The 16,806-nt window shown below is 48.9% G+C and overlaps 1 protein-coding gene across 2 annotated transcripts in view; it reads left to right on the top strand.

The window, feature by feature from the left end:
• The first annotated feature begins 539 nt into the window (after positions 1-539).
• Positions 540-16,806, top strand: part of MME (membrane metalloendopeptidase) — a 64,362-nt gene continuing 48,095 nt past the window's right edge. For both annotated transcript variants that reach the window (XM_081910969.1, XM_081910968.1), the window contains exons 1-3: positions 540-638; positions 837-1,006; positions 3,539-3,574. In XM_081910969.1, the coding sequence (XP_081767095.1) occupies positions 847-1,006; positions 3,539-3,574 (196 nt within the window). In that variant the 5' untranslated portion in view covers positions 540-638; positions 837-846. The remainder of the gene's footprint in view (positions 639-836; positions 1,007-3,538; positions 3,575-16,806) is intronic.

The following is a 16,806-nucleotide window of genomic DNA, read 5'->3' as shown; positions in this document are numbered from 1 at the left end:
CTCTCCTCCTCCTTGCCCACTCTCCAGAAGCCACTGTGAGATGCCCAAAGGGAGGAGGCCAGCAGCAGCAACCATGGAGAGACAACGGGATGCTTCCTTGCTATTGCTGCTACTCAGGGCAAACACTAGTTCGGCCTCCTCCCAGCAACACCAGCAGGGGAAATGGGGACACTCTAGGATTAAATCAGAAGCCGGGATGGTTTCATAATTCCAGGACTGTCCCTGGAATATCAGGACACTTGGAGGGTATGCTGCTGGCCCTGCAGTGTTGGACGTTCGCTCCCACTCACCGATACAATGCCATTTGCCAGACTTGAGTTCAGAGGGAAGAAGATGTTCCCTCCCTCAGCTACTTTAGGAGTTATAAATTCTTCAGTCATTAATTGTTGAAATGACTTGAGAAATGCCAGAGAGGCAAAATGGAACACTTTTGATCATTGGCAAAGGAACAAAGATTGAAAGGTTAGGTTAATTTTTACTCAATGAGTAAGGGCTGCATTTCGCTTGCCTGTGAACTCTTGTGGCAGAGGAGTGCAATTAAAGTAGATATGTTAGCAATAAAACCAAGTGTTCCTTTGTTTTCATTCCCTTTTTTAGCTGTTCTTCATGTGTGTAAGGACGACATTGTTCTGTGGATTGTAAGTGGCAAAATGTCAATTGGACTGTCATTTTTTTTGCCGTTGTGACTAACAGATGTATTTTAACTTTTCTAAAAAAACACCAATACTTCCTCTTCCCTACTGGAACAAAAAAAGGGTCTTAGGTAAAAGGAACTTGGAAGTTTCCATGCTTTAAGCATTTCAGTCACTGCTCTTTGTTCTCTTTCTTTGTCCCAGACTCTAGGTTATGGGCAAGTCAGAAAGTCAGATGGATATAACTGAAATGAACCTTGCAAAAGAAAAGAAAAAACTGCGATGGAGTGCTCTGGAAATCGGGCTTGCCGTTGTCGTTGCTCTCCTTGCTATCGTAGCTATCACCATGATCATTCTGTATGCAACCTATGACGGTGAGTAGAAGTGAATCAAGCTACTACTTTCGTGGTAAAAGTTCTTTTAAGAACCTGAAGTTTGGGGGGGGGCAAAAACCACAAACACAAAATTTCATTGCCTTGAAAAGGGGTTGATTAAAATACCCTGGTAAGATGCTTTTAAGTGCATCTGAACTTGTTAGCTGGGATGTTGCTGGATGTTTTAGCTTCTGTATTTAGAAGGAGCCAGTGTCCTTTTTTGGGGAAGCAAGTTGACTTTAAAAAGCTGTGTTGTGCTTTTTGTGTAATAACTATATGCCTAAAATGGTTCAACAAACCTTTGTTTGGGACTGGCTTCTCTGAGATCGTTTCAGAAGCCTAAAATGTAGAAAACGAATTTGCTGACTTACATGCTTGTCCTATTTTTCCAAGCACTGATAAGCTTCCTTCGGAAGGAGTCACTGGAGGCTTATGCCAGATTGTAACGGGTATTCATGTTGTATTTGTATATTTGCAAATATACCAGTTGATCATAGATGGTGGCCCTCTCTTTATGCATTCCATCAGGAAAACTCATTGCCCAATATCAGAGAGACAGTACACACAAACAGTATGTCCCAGAGCATGGGATGTTCTTGCCTCTCTCTCTTTCTCTGGTTTCTCACTCAAAAGCATTCCCCTGTGATGCAGTTAACTAGAAGGTTGCTGGTTCGAGCCCACCCACTGTGAGCAAGATTGCAGAGCCCTCAGGGTCTCATCCAACTCTAACATTATATGATTCTTTGAAGCTCTGCCTGGTCTCTGTTGCTTTCCACTCACACCTCGATTGCCACTTCCTCATAGATAGAGGGAGAGTGGAATAAGGATGACTCATCTTCTCCAATCACCTCCTAGCCTCCCATGGCCATTTAGCTGTAATTTCCCTAACAGAAGGCATGTCTGGCAACTTTGTCACTGGCTACTAAGGAACATGTCCAGGGACATTCTCACCCCAATGGACCTTACCTGTCCATCCCAAACACTCCAAACTCTCCATCCTGCACACAGAGCTGTTTAAAAAAAGAACAGCAGCTCTTCCGGTGAAAGCCATAAACGATCATCAAAAATGTACACAATTAGTAAAACCAAAGCTCAGTCTTACTTGATCATTTCTGCTTTTACTACTGCATATGTCAAAGTGATTCCCTTTTTGCAGTTTCTATTCAAATCTCAATTTATAATCCACAAGACCAGATGGAATCAGCAGCAGAATTCATTCAGGTTTCCATCTCTCTCTTTTTCTCACACCAAAAATAAATCAACAATTTACCATAACTTAGGAAATGTTCAAGGTTATGCCAAGCAAAATGAAGCTCAAGACTTTGGGACACCCGAGCTACATTTTCCTAAGATGTTTTCCGTTCCTGTTCTTTGTAAATTGCTTGTCCCAAATGCACAAACTGTTTTAATACTGTTATTTTAAAATTGTTGTGACCTGTACTGGGACCTTATGGTGAAGGGGAGTTAGTTAATGTGTTGTTGTTGTTGTTACTATTACTATTATTGTTATTGGCATTGGTTTATTAACTGCCTTCTAAATCACCATCTATGAAGGCAGTTGCCCTCCCAAGGTGGAGCTGGCGTCCGTCTGTCTCCAGAGACAATAGAGGAGTGTGCCTTTGGGGGTGAGGTCAAACTGTTGGAAGGTTGCAGTGCCTGCTGTGGCTGTAGAAGCCAATGCAGGAGAGACATGTTTTGTTGCAGCTGGGGCAAATGAAGGCGTTCGGTTGTGCTGCTGCAGATGCACCATGGCGTTTCTTCTCTCTGTGCTCCTCCCAGTGGTCATTTCTCCTCTGGTCACTGCTATGGATACACAACCTGACTGCCTGTCCCTGGGCACTCCATGGCACCCCCAGAAGAGAAAACCATAAAACTGGGGGGGGGGGAATACAACAGTACTTTTAAACATACAAGATGTTAAAATACTAAAACAGATAAAAATTCGTACCAGCATTTCTAAGCATCTGGGTAGGCTTGTCTAATCTAGAACGTCTCTAGCAGGCACTGAAAATAATACAGTCTGGTTGATATCAATAAGCTGGGAGTTGCCAAAGTGCAGGTGCTGCTACACTACACAATCAGGTTCTTACAAACAGGTATTCTGTGGCACGAATTCTGCCAATCCAAGCACCAATCAAATTGGCAGTACAGTGGTACCTCAGGTTAAGTACTTAATTCGTTCCGGAGGTCCGTACTTAACCTGAAACTGTTCTTAACCTGAAGCACCACTTTAGCTAATGGGGCCTCCTGCTGCTGCCGTGCCGCCGGAGCACGATTTCTGTTCTCATCCTGAAGCAAAGTTCTTAACCTGAAGCACTATTTCTGTGTTAGCGGAGTCTGTAACCTGAAGCGTATGTAACCTGAGGTACCACTGTAGTGCCAACTCTGCCAATTGAAGCGGTCAAATGGCCAAGTATGGGGTAAGGCGATCTGTTGGGTGGACTGGTCCCAAGTTGTTAAGAGGTTTTTCAAGTTTATTAAGGGTTTTAATAACAATATAAATGTGTTTATCTCCGCCCCCCCCCCCCACAGATGGTGTTTGCAAAACTTCAGATTGTATAAAATCAGGTAAGATTTACAAAGCTTTTTTCTTTTTACTGTAACATTTCAACTTGTTTTCCTGAACGTAATGTATCTTGGGGATATGAATAAAATGGGCTCTGGGTTTGCATTTCTTGAATGATTGCCTTCCCCACCTTCCACTCCCATTCAATATAGCAAACTGCTTTTAAAACTGAGATATGGTTTGTTTATTTATTTAGAATGTTTCTAGGCTGTGAAAACCCTTCTCAAGCTGCCATACAGTAGAGTGCAGCATAATACATCTATAAGATCTTATTTAGTTGAGGAGGCACATAAAGAAGGACCTAAGAGGATGATCTGAGGGTCTGGGTTGGTTCATATGGGAAGAGGCAATCATACTGGAGATAATGGATTGCTCGGAGCTAACAGGGTGGAGATTTTTCTAAATCAGGAGTTGGTGCTTTCTTCACACACAAAAAGTAGATGGATTAGTTTGGTGTGGCTTGAGAAACATCAGGTTAGCACAGGGTAGAGGGTCACAAATTGAGTACCATACATACAGCTATGTCTTCAGATCATTTGTTCATTTTATTAATTGGTGCCAATGAGGACTATCTCTAAAGCTGTGGGTTTGGGAAGATTTTTTTTTGTGTGTGTGGAATTTGTCTGGGAAAGAGATAAAACTCTCCTCCTTGCTTGCTGTGTTCACTTGAAGAAGCTGGAGCCCATTCTCCCACTCTTTGCACCTGTAATTTATTAAAGAAAATTCAAAACGCTACACATTTTGCATAATATGGATGGGGACGGCACATACTCTGAACAGACTTCAGCAAATACAAAACCTTGTGATGAGATGTCACTAGAAACACAAAACTCCAAGCAGAGCTGATAATGTTGCCAAATGTAGCTGATGTCCATTTTTATACCACACAGAAGTTTTATATCCATGATAATAAATAATAAATTTTTATTTATACCCCCCCTTCCTGGTTCAGAAAACTGGGCTCAGGGCGGCTAACAACAAATTTAAAACACTTAATTGATGCTACAAAAAACCAGCATAAAATACGGTATAAAACGTGAATAACAATAAAATAAAAAATCAGTTTAGGGGGGAAATCCATCCAATAAACATTAGATGATCACCAGGGCTAGCTGGCTAAATTAGTCCTATTTGGGCCAGTGAGGAGACCAGGGGAGAATTAGCTATGGGATCCCAGAACGGGTTATCTTCATAAAAAGGGGAGGGAAGTAAGGGGAATAAAAGATCAGACTAAGCTCATATTGAAAGCCAGTTGGAATAGTTCTGTCTTACAGGCCCTCTGGAAGGAAGTTAAATCCTGCAGGGCCCTGGTCTCATGGGACACAGCATTCCACCAGGTTGGAGCCATCACTGAGAAGGCCCTGACCCTGGTGGAGGATAATCTAATTTCCTTAGGGCCCGGGACCTCTAAACTATGATTATTCATGGACCTTAAGGTTCTCTGCGGGGCATACCAGGAGAGGCGGTCCTGTAAATACTAGAGCCCTAGGCCACAAAGGGCTTTAAAGGTCAAAACCAGCACCTTAAACCTGACCCGATACTCCACCGGGAGCCAGTGCAACTGGTAAAGCACTGGGTGAATATGCTCCCATGGCAGGGACCCTGTGAGGAGCCTCACTGCAGCATTCTGCACCCGCTGGAGTTTCTGGGACAGTTTGAAGGGCAGCCCCGCATAGAGCGAATTGCAGTAGTCAGATGGGTCTACATGGGATCAAAAGAACCACTGATGATTAATACATTTTAATCTGAATTGCGACAGCAAAGCTGGATCTTGACTATCCAAGGTCACACTATCAGGTTTCCAGGAGTCAATGGGACATAGTTGATGCTGGTATTATGATTATTTTGCTTATTAGGGGAGCTAATCTATCTGATAAACTAGGCTACTGTTTAACCTAAATTAATCTCTATCAGGGATACAAACTATTTGAACCTTTTCAGCTGTGTAAACAACTGATCAATAGGTAAATGATTGCAAACGTTTCTTTAGGACAGGGGTCAGCAAACTTTTTCAGCAGGGGGCCAGTCCACTGTCCCTCAGAGCTTGTGGGGGGCCGGACTATATTTTGGGGGAGAAATGAACGGATTCCTATGCCCCACAAATAACCCAGAGATGCATTTTAAATAAAAGGGCACATTCTACTCATGTAAAAACATGCTGATTCCCAGACCGTGTGCGGGCCGGATTTAGAAGGCGATTGGGCTGGATCTGGCCCATGGCCTTAGTTTGCCTACCCATGCTTCGCAGCCACTCTGTGCTTCCTCATCTGAAAATTCCTCATGGGAGGAGATGTCTCTCCTGATGTGTCTTGCTCAGGGTTTTCAATTAAAGTGTGGCACCACGGAAGGCTGCCGAGTTCAGACCACTGGGGAGATACTTTGTAGGGTGAAATAAAGGAAACTCATCACAAACTCCCTTCAGCTGCCTAAAAAAAGCAAGGAAAGGGAAACAAATAGCCTGAACCCCAGTCACGAGAACTTTGCCAACATTTTTTCTCCCCTTTAATAATGTTGCACGCCACTGCAACCCCAGTCTCTGAGTGGTGCAAGAGTCTAGGGGTTCAAGGCACTCACCCAGGGTTCATGGAAAAGGGACACCATGGAAACTGTGGTGTCTTTATGATATATGGTTTGTTTACACATACAGTGATACCTCAGGTTAAGTACTTAATTCGTTCCGGAGGTCCGTACTTAACCTGAAACTGTACTTAACCTGAAGCACCACTTTAGCTAATGGGGCCTCCTGCTGCAGCCATGCCGCCGGAGCACGATTTCTGTTCTCATCCTGAAGCAAAGTTCTTAACCCGAGGTAATATTTCTGGGTTAGCGGAGTCTGTAACCTGAAGCATATGTGTCACGGCCACCCAGGACGGGTCCCAGCTCACCAGAGACCTCACTCCGTTGCAGTTTATTTACAGGAAAAGTTTATTGAAGATTTCTGCTTCTCGTACAGTTCAGCATCGTGGCCGTACGTCTGTCACGTTAGACCGCTGAAGTCCCCTCTGACTCCTCCCCTCTTCCACACCAACTTAATAGCCTGGCTCTAGACCACCTCTTCCTCTCCTTTCTTTTCCGCAGGGTCTTCCTGCCCCCCTGGGTTCCCTCTCTCCGTGACTCGCCTGAGGCTGAATCCTCTGCCGCCTCTTCCCCCCTCCTTCTGGCTTTAGGGCCGGGCTCCTCCCCTGAGCTCTCTCCACTTCCGCGCGCCTCTACGTTTGAACTTGGCGCGCGTACGTTGCTGCTGACCTTTCTTTCGACCGCTACACCACCCCTTGTTCTGCTCTCCACCCTTTCCGGCTGAACACCTTGCTCCAACCCCCTTTCTCTGTTCTCTCCTAATCCTGCTCCCTCCGAGAGGCTGACGACTCCACCCCCTTTACTCCGTTCCGGCTGAGACGCCTCTTGCTGCGTCTGTCTTCCACTGGGCTCCTCTCCGCTTCTCCCTTCTCCTCCCTTTTGCTTGATTAAGGTAACCCACTTTTGAGAATCCTCTGACTCGCTGCTCAGACTCGTGGATTCCCTCAGAATTCCGTCATCTTCTTCCTCATCCTTCTGCCCCTCCTCCCACTCGCTCTCCGTCTCCTCTGTCATCTCCTCCTCTCTCCCAGAAACCCTGACATCCATCCCCCCCTCGAAGCCCCCCCTTCCCCCCTCCCGCTCGCCGGGTGCAGGTTGAGGAAAACGTGGTTCTTCCGGGGTCGGTTCAGGATACAAGTTGTCCACTTCAACGTTCTCCTCTGTCATCTCCGTATATGTGTGTTCGAACTCGGGTTCCCCACCCACAGACCTCACAGTCTCTCCCTCCTTCACTGCTTCTCCTGGCGCTGCCTGCCAAGGACCTACCATCCATCTCTGACTCCATGCCTCCCTTGGCTGATCCACCCACCAACAAGGGCCTGTCTCCTCCTCCCCCAGTCTCGGATCCCTGGCCGGGCTTGTTTCGGGCGTATGGCCCTCGGGTGAGGAGAAACCCTCGAACGTGCTGTCTGACAAAGTGGGCGTGAAAAGCCAATCATCAAAATACTCCTCGGGCATGGGCTTGTGCGGAAAAAGTGCATGGAACTCCTCCTTCAACAGGGGTTCGTCCAACGCGTAACCCGGCACCCAGCTATTGGCAGAGGCCGGAGTGCCTTCCCTGGCTAGAAAATATTCAACTCCCTCCTCCCCCCATCTCGAGTCCAGTATCTCTGTGACCTCGTTAAGAGGTTCTGGTCTTGGCGATTTCCCCCCCTCAGGCGCCCTCCTACGTGGCTCTGGGGGTGCTCCTGACTCTTGAAACCTGTGTGGGGTTTTGTAGGGAGTGAGCACCGACCTATGAAAGACCGGGTGCACCCTGGAACCCTCCGGAAGGGCTAGACGAAAAGCCACCGGATTGATCTTAGCCTCAACTTGATATGGCCCTAGCTGCCTGTGTCCTAACTTCTTCTTGGCCAATGACCTGGCCGGCATCGCGTGGGCTGCTAACCACACCCAGTCCCCAACCTGGATGTCCTCTCCCGCCCTCCTGTGCTTATCGGCCTGCACCTTATACGCCTGTTTTGCCAGCTCCAAATGTCTCCGCAGCTCCTCGTGCACCTCTTGCAACTCCGCTGCAAACTGGTCGGCATCTTGAGGCCCCCCCCCTCCTGGTGCCGCAAATCTCGGGAAGGTTCTGGGATGACGGCCATTGTTCGCGAAGAAAGGCGTCACCCCGGTGGATGCGTGTTTCGTGTTGTTGTAGGCGAATTCAGCCATCGGCAGATAGTCCACCCACGCCGCAGGTCGCTGGTTGGCGTAGCACCGCAGGTACTGCTGCATGATCGCGTTGACCCTCTCCGCTTGACCGTTGGTTTGTGGATGTCTCGCCGATGTCAGGTTGATCTTGACGTGCAAGATGCCCAGAAGCTTTCGCCAGAAAGTGGAAACAAACTGGCGCCCCCTGTCGGACAAGACGGACTGCGGAAGTCCATGCACTCTGAAGACGTGATCGATGAAGAGCTTTGCGGTCTGTTCTGCCGTCGCCACCTTGGCACAAGGGATGAAATGCGCCATCTTGGTGAACAAGTCCACCACCACTAACACCGCCGTCTTACCTCTGGAGCTGGGCAGGTCCGTAACAAAGTCCAACGCTACCCTCTCCCACGGTTGCTGCGGTGTCTCCAGCGGTTCTAGCAATCCCGCCTGCTTCTGGTGCACTGGTTTGGACCTCTGGCAGATATCACACCTGGCGACGTAGTCCGCCACCTCTCCTCTCATCTGGGGCCACCAAAAGTCTCTAGCCACCAACTCCATCGTCTTCTCTTTGCCGAAATGGCCTGCACTAGGGGCGTCATGCAATTGTTGCAGAACCTTGGCTCGAAGATCGTCGGTGGGCACGTAAAGGGCACCCTTACGAGTCAAAAGTCCATCTTGCAATTGGAACTCATCGTTGTCTCGCGACCCTCCGCGTAGCTCCTCCATCTTGGACTGTGCAAACTGATCCCTTTGCAACGCGCGTCGCACCGCGTCCAGGTCGACTGCGATGGTAGCGCACGTCCACGCCTGCGGTGCGAAAATGTGCTTTGCTGCGATTGGAGCTGCTTCCTCCAAGTATTGCGGCTTTCGGGACAGCGCGTCTGCAATAACATTGGAGTCTCCTGGGATGTATTCTATTTTGAAGTCGAAATCCGCAAAGAACTCCGCCCAGCGCATGTGTCGCTGGGTCTGTAACTTAGCCGTCCACCAATACTCTAAGTTCTTGTGATCCGTGCGGACTTGCACCGTGTGCTTGGCTCCTATTAAGAAGTGTCGCCACGCTTTGAAAGCTGCATGAATGGCCAACAACTCCCTGTCCCATATGGTATAATTGCGCTCCGTCTTGCTGAGCTTCCGGGAGTAGAACGCACCCGGTCTCCAGTTGCCTTGCGAATCCTCTTGCAAAAGAACGGCCCCAACCGCTCTGTCTGACGCATCGGTCTCTACCCGCATGGGTCTGCCGGGATTCACGTGGAGCAGCTGCTCTTCGGAGGCGAAAAGACCTTTAAGCGTCCGGAAGGACCGCTCCGCTTGTTCGGTCCAGACGAACTTCTTCTTCTTGGAACTGAGGGTGTCAGTGATAGCCGCCGTCGCGTTCGCAAAACCTTTAATAAACTTGCGGTAAAAATTGGCAAAGCCGATGAACCTCTGGACCTCTTTCCGATTTCGAGGGCTTTTCCAGTCCAACAGCGCTTGAACCTTAGCCCTGTCCATGGCCAGTCCCTCGTCGGACAACTTGTAGCCAAGGAAATCAACCTCTCTGACATCAAACTGGCATTTTTCCAACTTGGCGTACAGCCTGTGGTCCTTCAGCCTCTGCAGGACCTCCCTCACGTCCTTATCGTGATCCTCCGGCGATTCCGAGAAAATCAGGATATCGTCGAGAAAGCAGACACACTTCTTGTAGAGGAGACCTGCTAGCACGTGGTGCATAAATGCTTGAAAAACGTGGCTGCCATTTTGGAGACCGAAAGGCATGACTCTGTATTCGTATGTGCCCAGAGGGGTGAACATGGCGGTCTTCCACTCATCTCCTTTCCGGATGCGGATGAGATTGTAAGCTCCACGTAGGTCCAGCTTGGTGAAAATCTTGCCCCTCCTGACGGTCGCTAAAAGGTCGTCAATTTTGGGCATGGGGAAAGCTTTGGGCTTAGTCAAGCTGTTTATGAACCTGTAATCCACTATAAGCCTTTTTTGGGGCGTGTTTTTCTTCTTCACAAAGAACACAGGGCTGCCACCCGCTGCTTTAGATTCCTGGATGAAACCTCGCTTGAGGTTATGGTCTATGAACTCCCGAAGCTCTTGCATCTCGTCTTCCGACATGGAGTACAGCTTGGCAGCAGGCAGTTGCGCCCCTGGCACTAAATCAATCGCGCAGTCGTAAGGTCTGTGAGGCGGCAACTTGTCAGCTTCCTTCTCACAGAAAACCTCCAAGAAGTCCTGGTACTTGTGAGGCACTGTTTGCACCATACCCAGATGCAACTGCTGCTCGGCTTCTCCTCCCTGATCGGTCTGAAAGCAATGCTGAGCACAATACGATGAACAAAAGGTGATCTGCCGCTGGTACCACGCAACCGCGGGACTGTGCCTCTCCAGCCAACTCATGCCTAACACGATGGGTGTGTCCGATAAGTGGGTGACATTGAAACTAATAAGTTCTCGATGGTTGCCAATCTGCATCATCATGGGAGGGGTTTGCTGCACCACTTGCCCCCCCAGCAACTTCCTGCCGTCTACCGTGACCACGTTCAGAGGCGTCGTTGCAGGCAGGAGCGCCATGTTGTGCTGCTTAACGAACTGCAGTCCCACGAAGTCGGCGTTGCTTCCCGAATCGATCGTTATTGGAACCTCGAGGAGTCTCCCATCAGGCAACTGGAGTGTTGCTGTGAGCAGAACTGCCGGTCTGGGAGGCAAAGGGTCCACGCTCTGCAGTGATGCTGGGGGCTTGTCTACAGATCCGCCTGGCTGAGCCCCAGTAGCTCTGCTTCCAGCCAGGCACTGTCGTTTCCCTGAAGCTGCTCCCCTGGTTGCACCTCTGCTGTTACAGTTGCCAGTGCTGCAGTGTGCTTCTGGAGCCTCTGGGGGCACTCTTTCGCCATATGGTGCGCACTGTCACAGATGTAACACTTCCTGGTTCCTCTAGGAGGCTTCGCTTTGGCTGCACCAGGGACAGGGCTCTGGGATGGCTTCTGAGCCCTAGCACCACCAATCTCCATTGGCTCCTCGCTGTCCTTCCCCATTGGCGAGGGGTGCGCACGGCTGAAATCCCTGTGCACAAAAGGGAGAGTCCTCGCTTGCGCACGCGCTTGGGACCCGTCCTCCTCGTGCCACGGACGTCCCTCATGTCGAATTCCAATAGCTAAAGCCCGTTGCACCACGTCTTCTAGGGTCTGGGGTCTGTCCCCCCTAGCGATCTCATCCTTGATGGGGGGGCTCAATCCCTCCCAAAAAAGATCTCTGACCGGCTTACTGTCCTTTGGCCAATCTAAGGCGGTGAGCAATGCAAAAAATTTAGAGTGGTATTGGCGCACAGTCGCTTTCCCCTGCCTCAGCCCGTGCATTTGACGGCGCGCAATGTCCACATCCACAGAGGATTGAAAACAAGAATCCATCGCTTTGATGAACGCAGTTGAATTGCGACGGGCCGGTCCATCTTCGCGCCACAGATTGCGTAGCCAAGCCCTGGCCTCCCCATGCAGGTGCGAAACAATGAACCCCACTTTCTCCTCCTCATCTTTAAAATCGTGACGGAGTAAATGCAGTGCATATACGACGTCCGCTCTGAAATTGGGATAGTCTTGCAAGTTGCCATTAAAATGCGGAACCAGGGCACCCCCCCTCCGTCCAAGCGCAATGCCCTCCGCTCTGGAACCTGGGGCCCCCGCCCTGTCCGCGTGTTCCCACCTTGCTTGCAAATCCTGGCACGTCTTCTCCAAGTCGTCATTCTTCTTCTGCGAAGCAATGACTGCCGATGTGAGAGCGGTAACCTGATCCCGCAGTGCAACCAGCTGCTCCTCAGCGCTCATGGCTGCTCCCGTTCGTGAGCTTCGCAAAAAAAATTTTTTGCTTTCGGAGAGGGGACTTACTGTCACGGCCACCCAGGACGGGTCCCAGCTCACCAGAGACCTCACTCCGTTGCAGTTTATTTACAGGAAAAGTTTATTGAAGATTTCTGCTTCTCGTACAGTTCAGCATCGTGGCCGTACGTCTGTCACGTTAGACCGCTGAAGTCCCCTCTGACTCCTCCCCTCTTCCACACCAACTTAATAGCCTGGCTCTAGACCACCTCTTCCTCTCCTTTCTTTTCCGCAGGGTCTTCCTGCCCCCCTGGGTTCCCTCTCTCCGTGACTCGCCTGAGGCTGAATCCTCTGCCGCCTCTTCCCCCCTCCTTCTGGCTTTAGGGCCGGGCTCCTCCCCTGAGCTCTCTCCACTTCCGCGCGCCTCTACGTTTGAACTTGGCGCGCGTACGTTGCTGCTGACCTTTCTTTCGACCGCTACACCACCCCTTGTTCTGCTCTCCACCCTTTCCGGCTGAACACCTTGCTCCAACCCCCTTTCTCTGTTCTCTCCTAATCCTGCTCCCTCCGAGAGGCTGACGACTCCACCCCCTTTACTCCGTTCCGGCTGAGACGCCTCTTGCTGCGTCTGTCTTCCACTGGGCTCCTCTCCGCTTCTCCCTTCTCCTCCCTTTTGCTTGATTAAGGTAACCCCCTTTTGAGAATCCTCTGACTCGCTGCTCAGACTCGTGGATTCCCTCAGAATTCCGTCATCTTCTTCCTCATCCTTCTGCCCCTCCTCCCACTCGCTCTCCGTCTCCTCTGTCATCTCCTCCTCTCTCCCAGAAACCCTGACAATATGTAACCCGAGGTACCACTGTATATGCAACCCGAGCCTACAATGGAGGGGTTCCCACCATTATACCCCAAGTTGGTCTTGCCTCCTCCATAAGCCCAGCACTGGATTCCAACAGAAATCAAACATTGCTCTCAAAAGTTTCTCTGACTCTCTCTCCAACTTGCTTCTTTACTTCTAGGGTCACTGTCACTGAATCTCAGCTCTAAACTCTGCCTCATCGCTCTGCCTTGTCCCTTCCTTTGTTTCCCTTAATGGCCCATCACCCAGGCTATCGCCTCAACACAGGAAGCTAGCCTGGCTTATACTTGCAGAATCCAGGGGTTAGAAGGAGCTCGCATACAGCCCTCTTCCACCACCACCCTCTCCCAAATTCATAACAATAATTTTTGAATGCAATTTCTTCTCTCATTAATTGATGGTGGGTTTTGTTTTGTTTTTTGTTTTAAAAGACATTTCCAGCACAGTACTCCATTAAACTGGTTACAGCTTGCAACGATAATCTAGAGGCATTCAGCAAGCTCATATCACAGATTCCATTTTCCTGGAACCAGTGCAAAGTGAAGCAATCTACAAAGAATTGGATAAATTCAATGTTGTGAAGAACCACAGCATTTGCTAAGTAATATATGAAAAACCCGACAATGGCGAATAATACCAGGATTTCAGATTGTGATCCATGTTCTTCTCCTTCTGCAATTATGGGGGTTTAAATTGGATTTTTTTTTTAAAAAAAAAAAACAGCTTACTTTTCTAATAGCCTCTTTGAATACTATCGGGCTGCAGATGGGAGTGACTGTTCCACTGGTTAAGATTCATGTATTTCTTTTCAACAGCAAACTCAAGTGCTTTTCAGTCCGGAAGTGAAGCTAGGCAACTAAAAAAAAAAAAAAGGAGTGGTACTTAGGGGGTTCCTAGGGATGCAGAAATACATACATTAGGAGCTCAGCAGCATGCGGGTGCAGCACTAGGTGCAACAGATTGCCTGCACTACTATGCAATTGGCTGCAATGCATGGCAGTGGTGGAGCTTCATACTCCAGCACCGGGGGGCGGAGAGCAAGTGGGCGCAGGGCTGGCGCTCGTCCTGGGGGCGCGGACCACATCCTGGGCGTGTGGCGTGCTGCCTGCAGGGGCAGGGCGCCCAGCATGGGCGGGGGAACAGCCTCAATGGCACCCTGCCGGGATAATAATAATAATAATAATAATAATAATAATAATAATAATAATAAATTATATTTATATCCCGCCCTCCCCAGCCGAAGCTAGGCTCAGGGCGGCCAACAACAATAAAATAATACAACATTCTAGAATCATTTCATTAAAATTAATTCAACTCAAATTGATGGCAACCATTAGGCTAAAGTTCTGTGAAGATTGCCAAAGGAGGGAGTCAGGCTGTGCCCTGACCAAAGGCCTGGTGGAACAGCTCTGTCTTGCAGGCCCTGCAGAAAGATGTCAAGTCCCGCAGGGCCCTAGTCTCTTGTGACAGAGTGTTCCACCAGATTGGAGCCACAGCCAAAAAAGCCCTGGCTCTAGTTGAGGCCAGCCTAACCTCCCTGTGGCCTGGGACTTCAGGATGTTTTTGTTTGAAGTTCCTCTGTAGGACATACCAGGAGAGGTGGTCCCGTAGGTACGAGGGTCCTAGGATCATGCTGCCGGGGGCAGTGCGCTCCCCCCACATTCCTCTTTCTCCGCCAGTGATGCATGGTGTCTGTGCAGCCTTCTGGGACGCTACTAATCACAGCCAAGCTAAATTCATAAGACTTATTTGTTCCCACCACGGGCTGTTTTTCTTTCCTTCCTAGGAGAAAAAGGCGGGGGTGGCACTAAAATAATGAGAAGAGAAACAGTGAGAACGGATTGATTAAATGTGTTGCTTAAGCTGTTAGGGGCTGATTTCCTTTCTGTCCTCAATTTTCCTTCTCCCATCACCCCACACTTATTGCCATGTGCCTCAGCTGGACTTTGGGAGTGTCTCAGGACCACTCTATTTGTGGCTGTCATTCTTGGAACCAATTCTCCTGGAAGGAAGCTCTATAACACAGGAATTGTGTGATTTACCCCCCCCCCTTTCTGTTTACTATTTTAAAATAAGCCCAAGCCATATGCCGTAGAGGGATTGGACAATGTTGTTCTGTGCTGAGTAATCGAAAAATGAGAAAGAGATATTTGAAGCCCTTGAGTAGTTTATCGAGAAGTATGACAGTTAGTAGAGATAAATTAGAACGTTATTGGAGAGGCCTGCTTCTCTCTGTCTGTCTGTCTGTCTGTCTGTCTGTCTGTCTCTCTCTCTCTCTCTCACACACACACACACCACATCCTCCTGTTTTTTGTTTTGTCCTGATGTCAATTTTTTTTGGGGGGGTGAAATAAAGAGGTTCTACACCTGTGGGTTAAAGCCTCAGCGCCTAGGACTTGCCGATCGAAAGGTTGGTGGTTCGAATCCCTGCGGCGGGGTGCGCTCCCGCTGCTCGGTCCCAGCGCCTGCCAACCTAGCAGTTCGAAAGCACCTCCGGGTGCAAGTAGATAAATAGGGACCGCTTACCAGCGGGAAGGTAAACGGCGTTTCCGTGTGCAGCTCTGGCTCGTCAGAGCAGCGATGTCACGCTGGCCACGTGACCCGGAAGTGTCTCCGGACAGCGCTGGCCCCTGGCCTCTTAAGTGAGATGGGCGCACAACCCCAGAGTCTGGCAAGACTGGCCCGTACGGGCAGGGGTACCTTTACCTTTACCTTACACCTCTGACATAGGCAGCTTGCCTTCTCTGCACCTCAGCAAGGCTGCCAGGACCCTGCTTAAAGAACTCAGGGCTTAAGCCAATGGCACACATTTTCATAGATTTTTCATATGATAATTTATACGTATAGATGCAAATGCAGGCAAAATTTCAGAGGGAAAGCCACCCTTGCGTGCAAAGGATAACCTGTTTGCCTGCTCAGTCTGCTGTCCAGCTGCTAACTGCTGGAGAGTGTCCACCTCATAGAGCTACAATTCCCAGCACCCTTAACCAGCTGGGAGAAATAATGTGCTTTAAATGTACGGCATGCATGCAGGCATATCTGCAGAGTTACGTTTTGACCTCCAGTTGTTGCCTTGACCATTTCTGATTGGATGTTCTGTGATTGAAACTGTGTCCGCCCACTTCCTACTCCTCAGATCTGAACGTCTTTTCACAGACATCTTTCTTCTCACCTTTGACATTGCCAAGCATATCTTCCTTTGACTCCCACCCTTATATCTTATTTGGGAGGAATCCATGTTCGTCATGGAAGAAGAAGTGGGGGGAAAACCACCCAAAAAACCATGCCTGCCTTAAAATACCTCCCTCAGTGTTATTTGTTGTGGTTTCACAGAATTAACATCTTGGCAGCGTCAACCATAAAGCTCATAAGCCATCTGTCTGCAGCTGTCTCATCTACAGAACCCTCCACCACAGGTTTTTCTGTTGTTGTACTTAAGAGAGAAGTCTTTGTAACTTGGATGAAAGACATAGCTATTAGCTAACCAAATGTAGATGCTAGATAGTTTTAAGACTGAAAGTGCTTGATCCACTACTTAAATTGCCTAATAGGTGGTCTGCAAAGTCTACCCAGCAGTGACTCATTTTCTGTATTGGGACATTTGCTTTGTAGACTCCATGATTATGAGAGAGACTTGCGTAGATCTAGCCTGTGTACGCACGTAACTCCTTTGTAGCGCTAAGAAGTAGCAGAATCCAACATGCTGCTTTCAATCTAGATTGATTCTAGATTCTACCGTCCACAAGCCTGGGTTTGCTTACAGACACCCCATCCCTTGATTAGGTTATCCATGTCTTTTCCTCTCTGCACATGCTCCAGCTGAATGAAAAAGGAAGTGGTCACTACAATATTGGTACATGCCTATCCA

The sequence above is a fragment of the Podarcis melisellensis genome (assembly GCF_964234715.1).
Source record: "Podarcis melisellensis genome assembly, chromosome: 5".
In the NCBI taxonomy this organism is placed as follows: domain Eukaryota; kingdom Metazoa; phylum Chordata; class Lepidosauria; order Squamata; family Lacertidae; genus Podarcis; species Podarcis melisellensis.
This window is presented reverse-complemented; position numbering and strand designations above follow the sequence as displayed.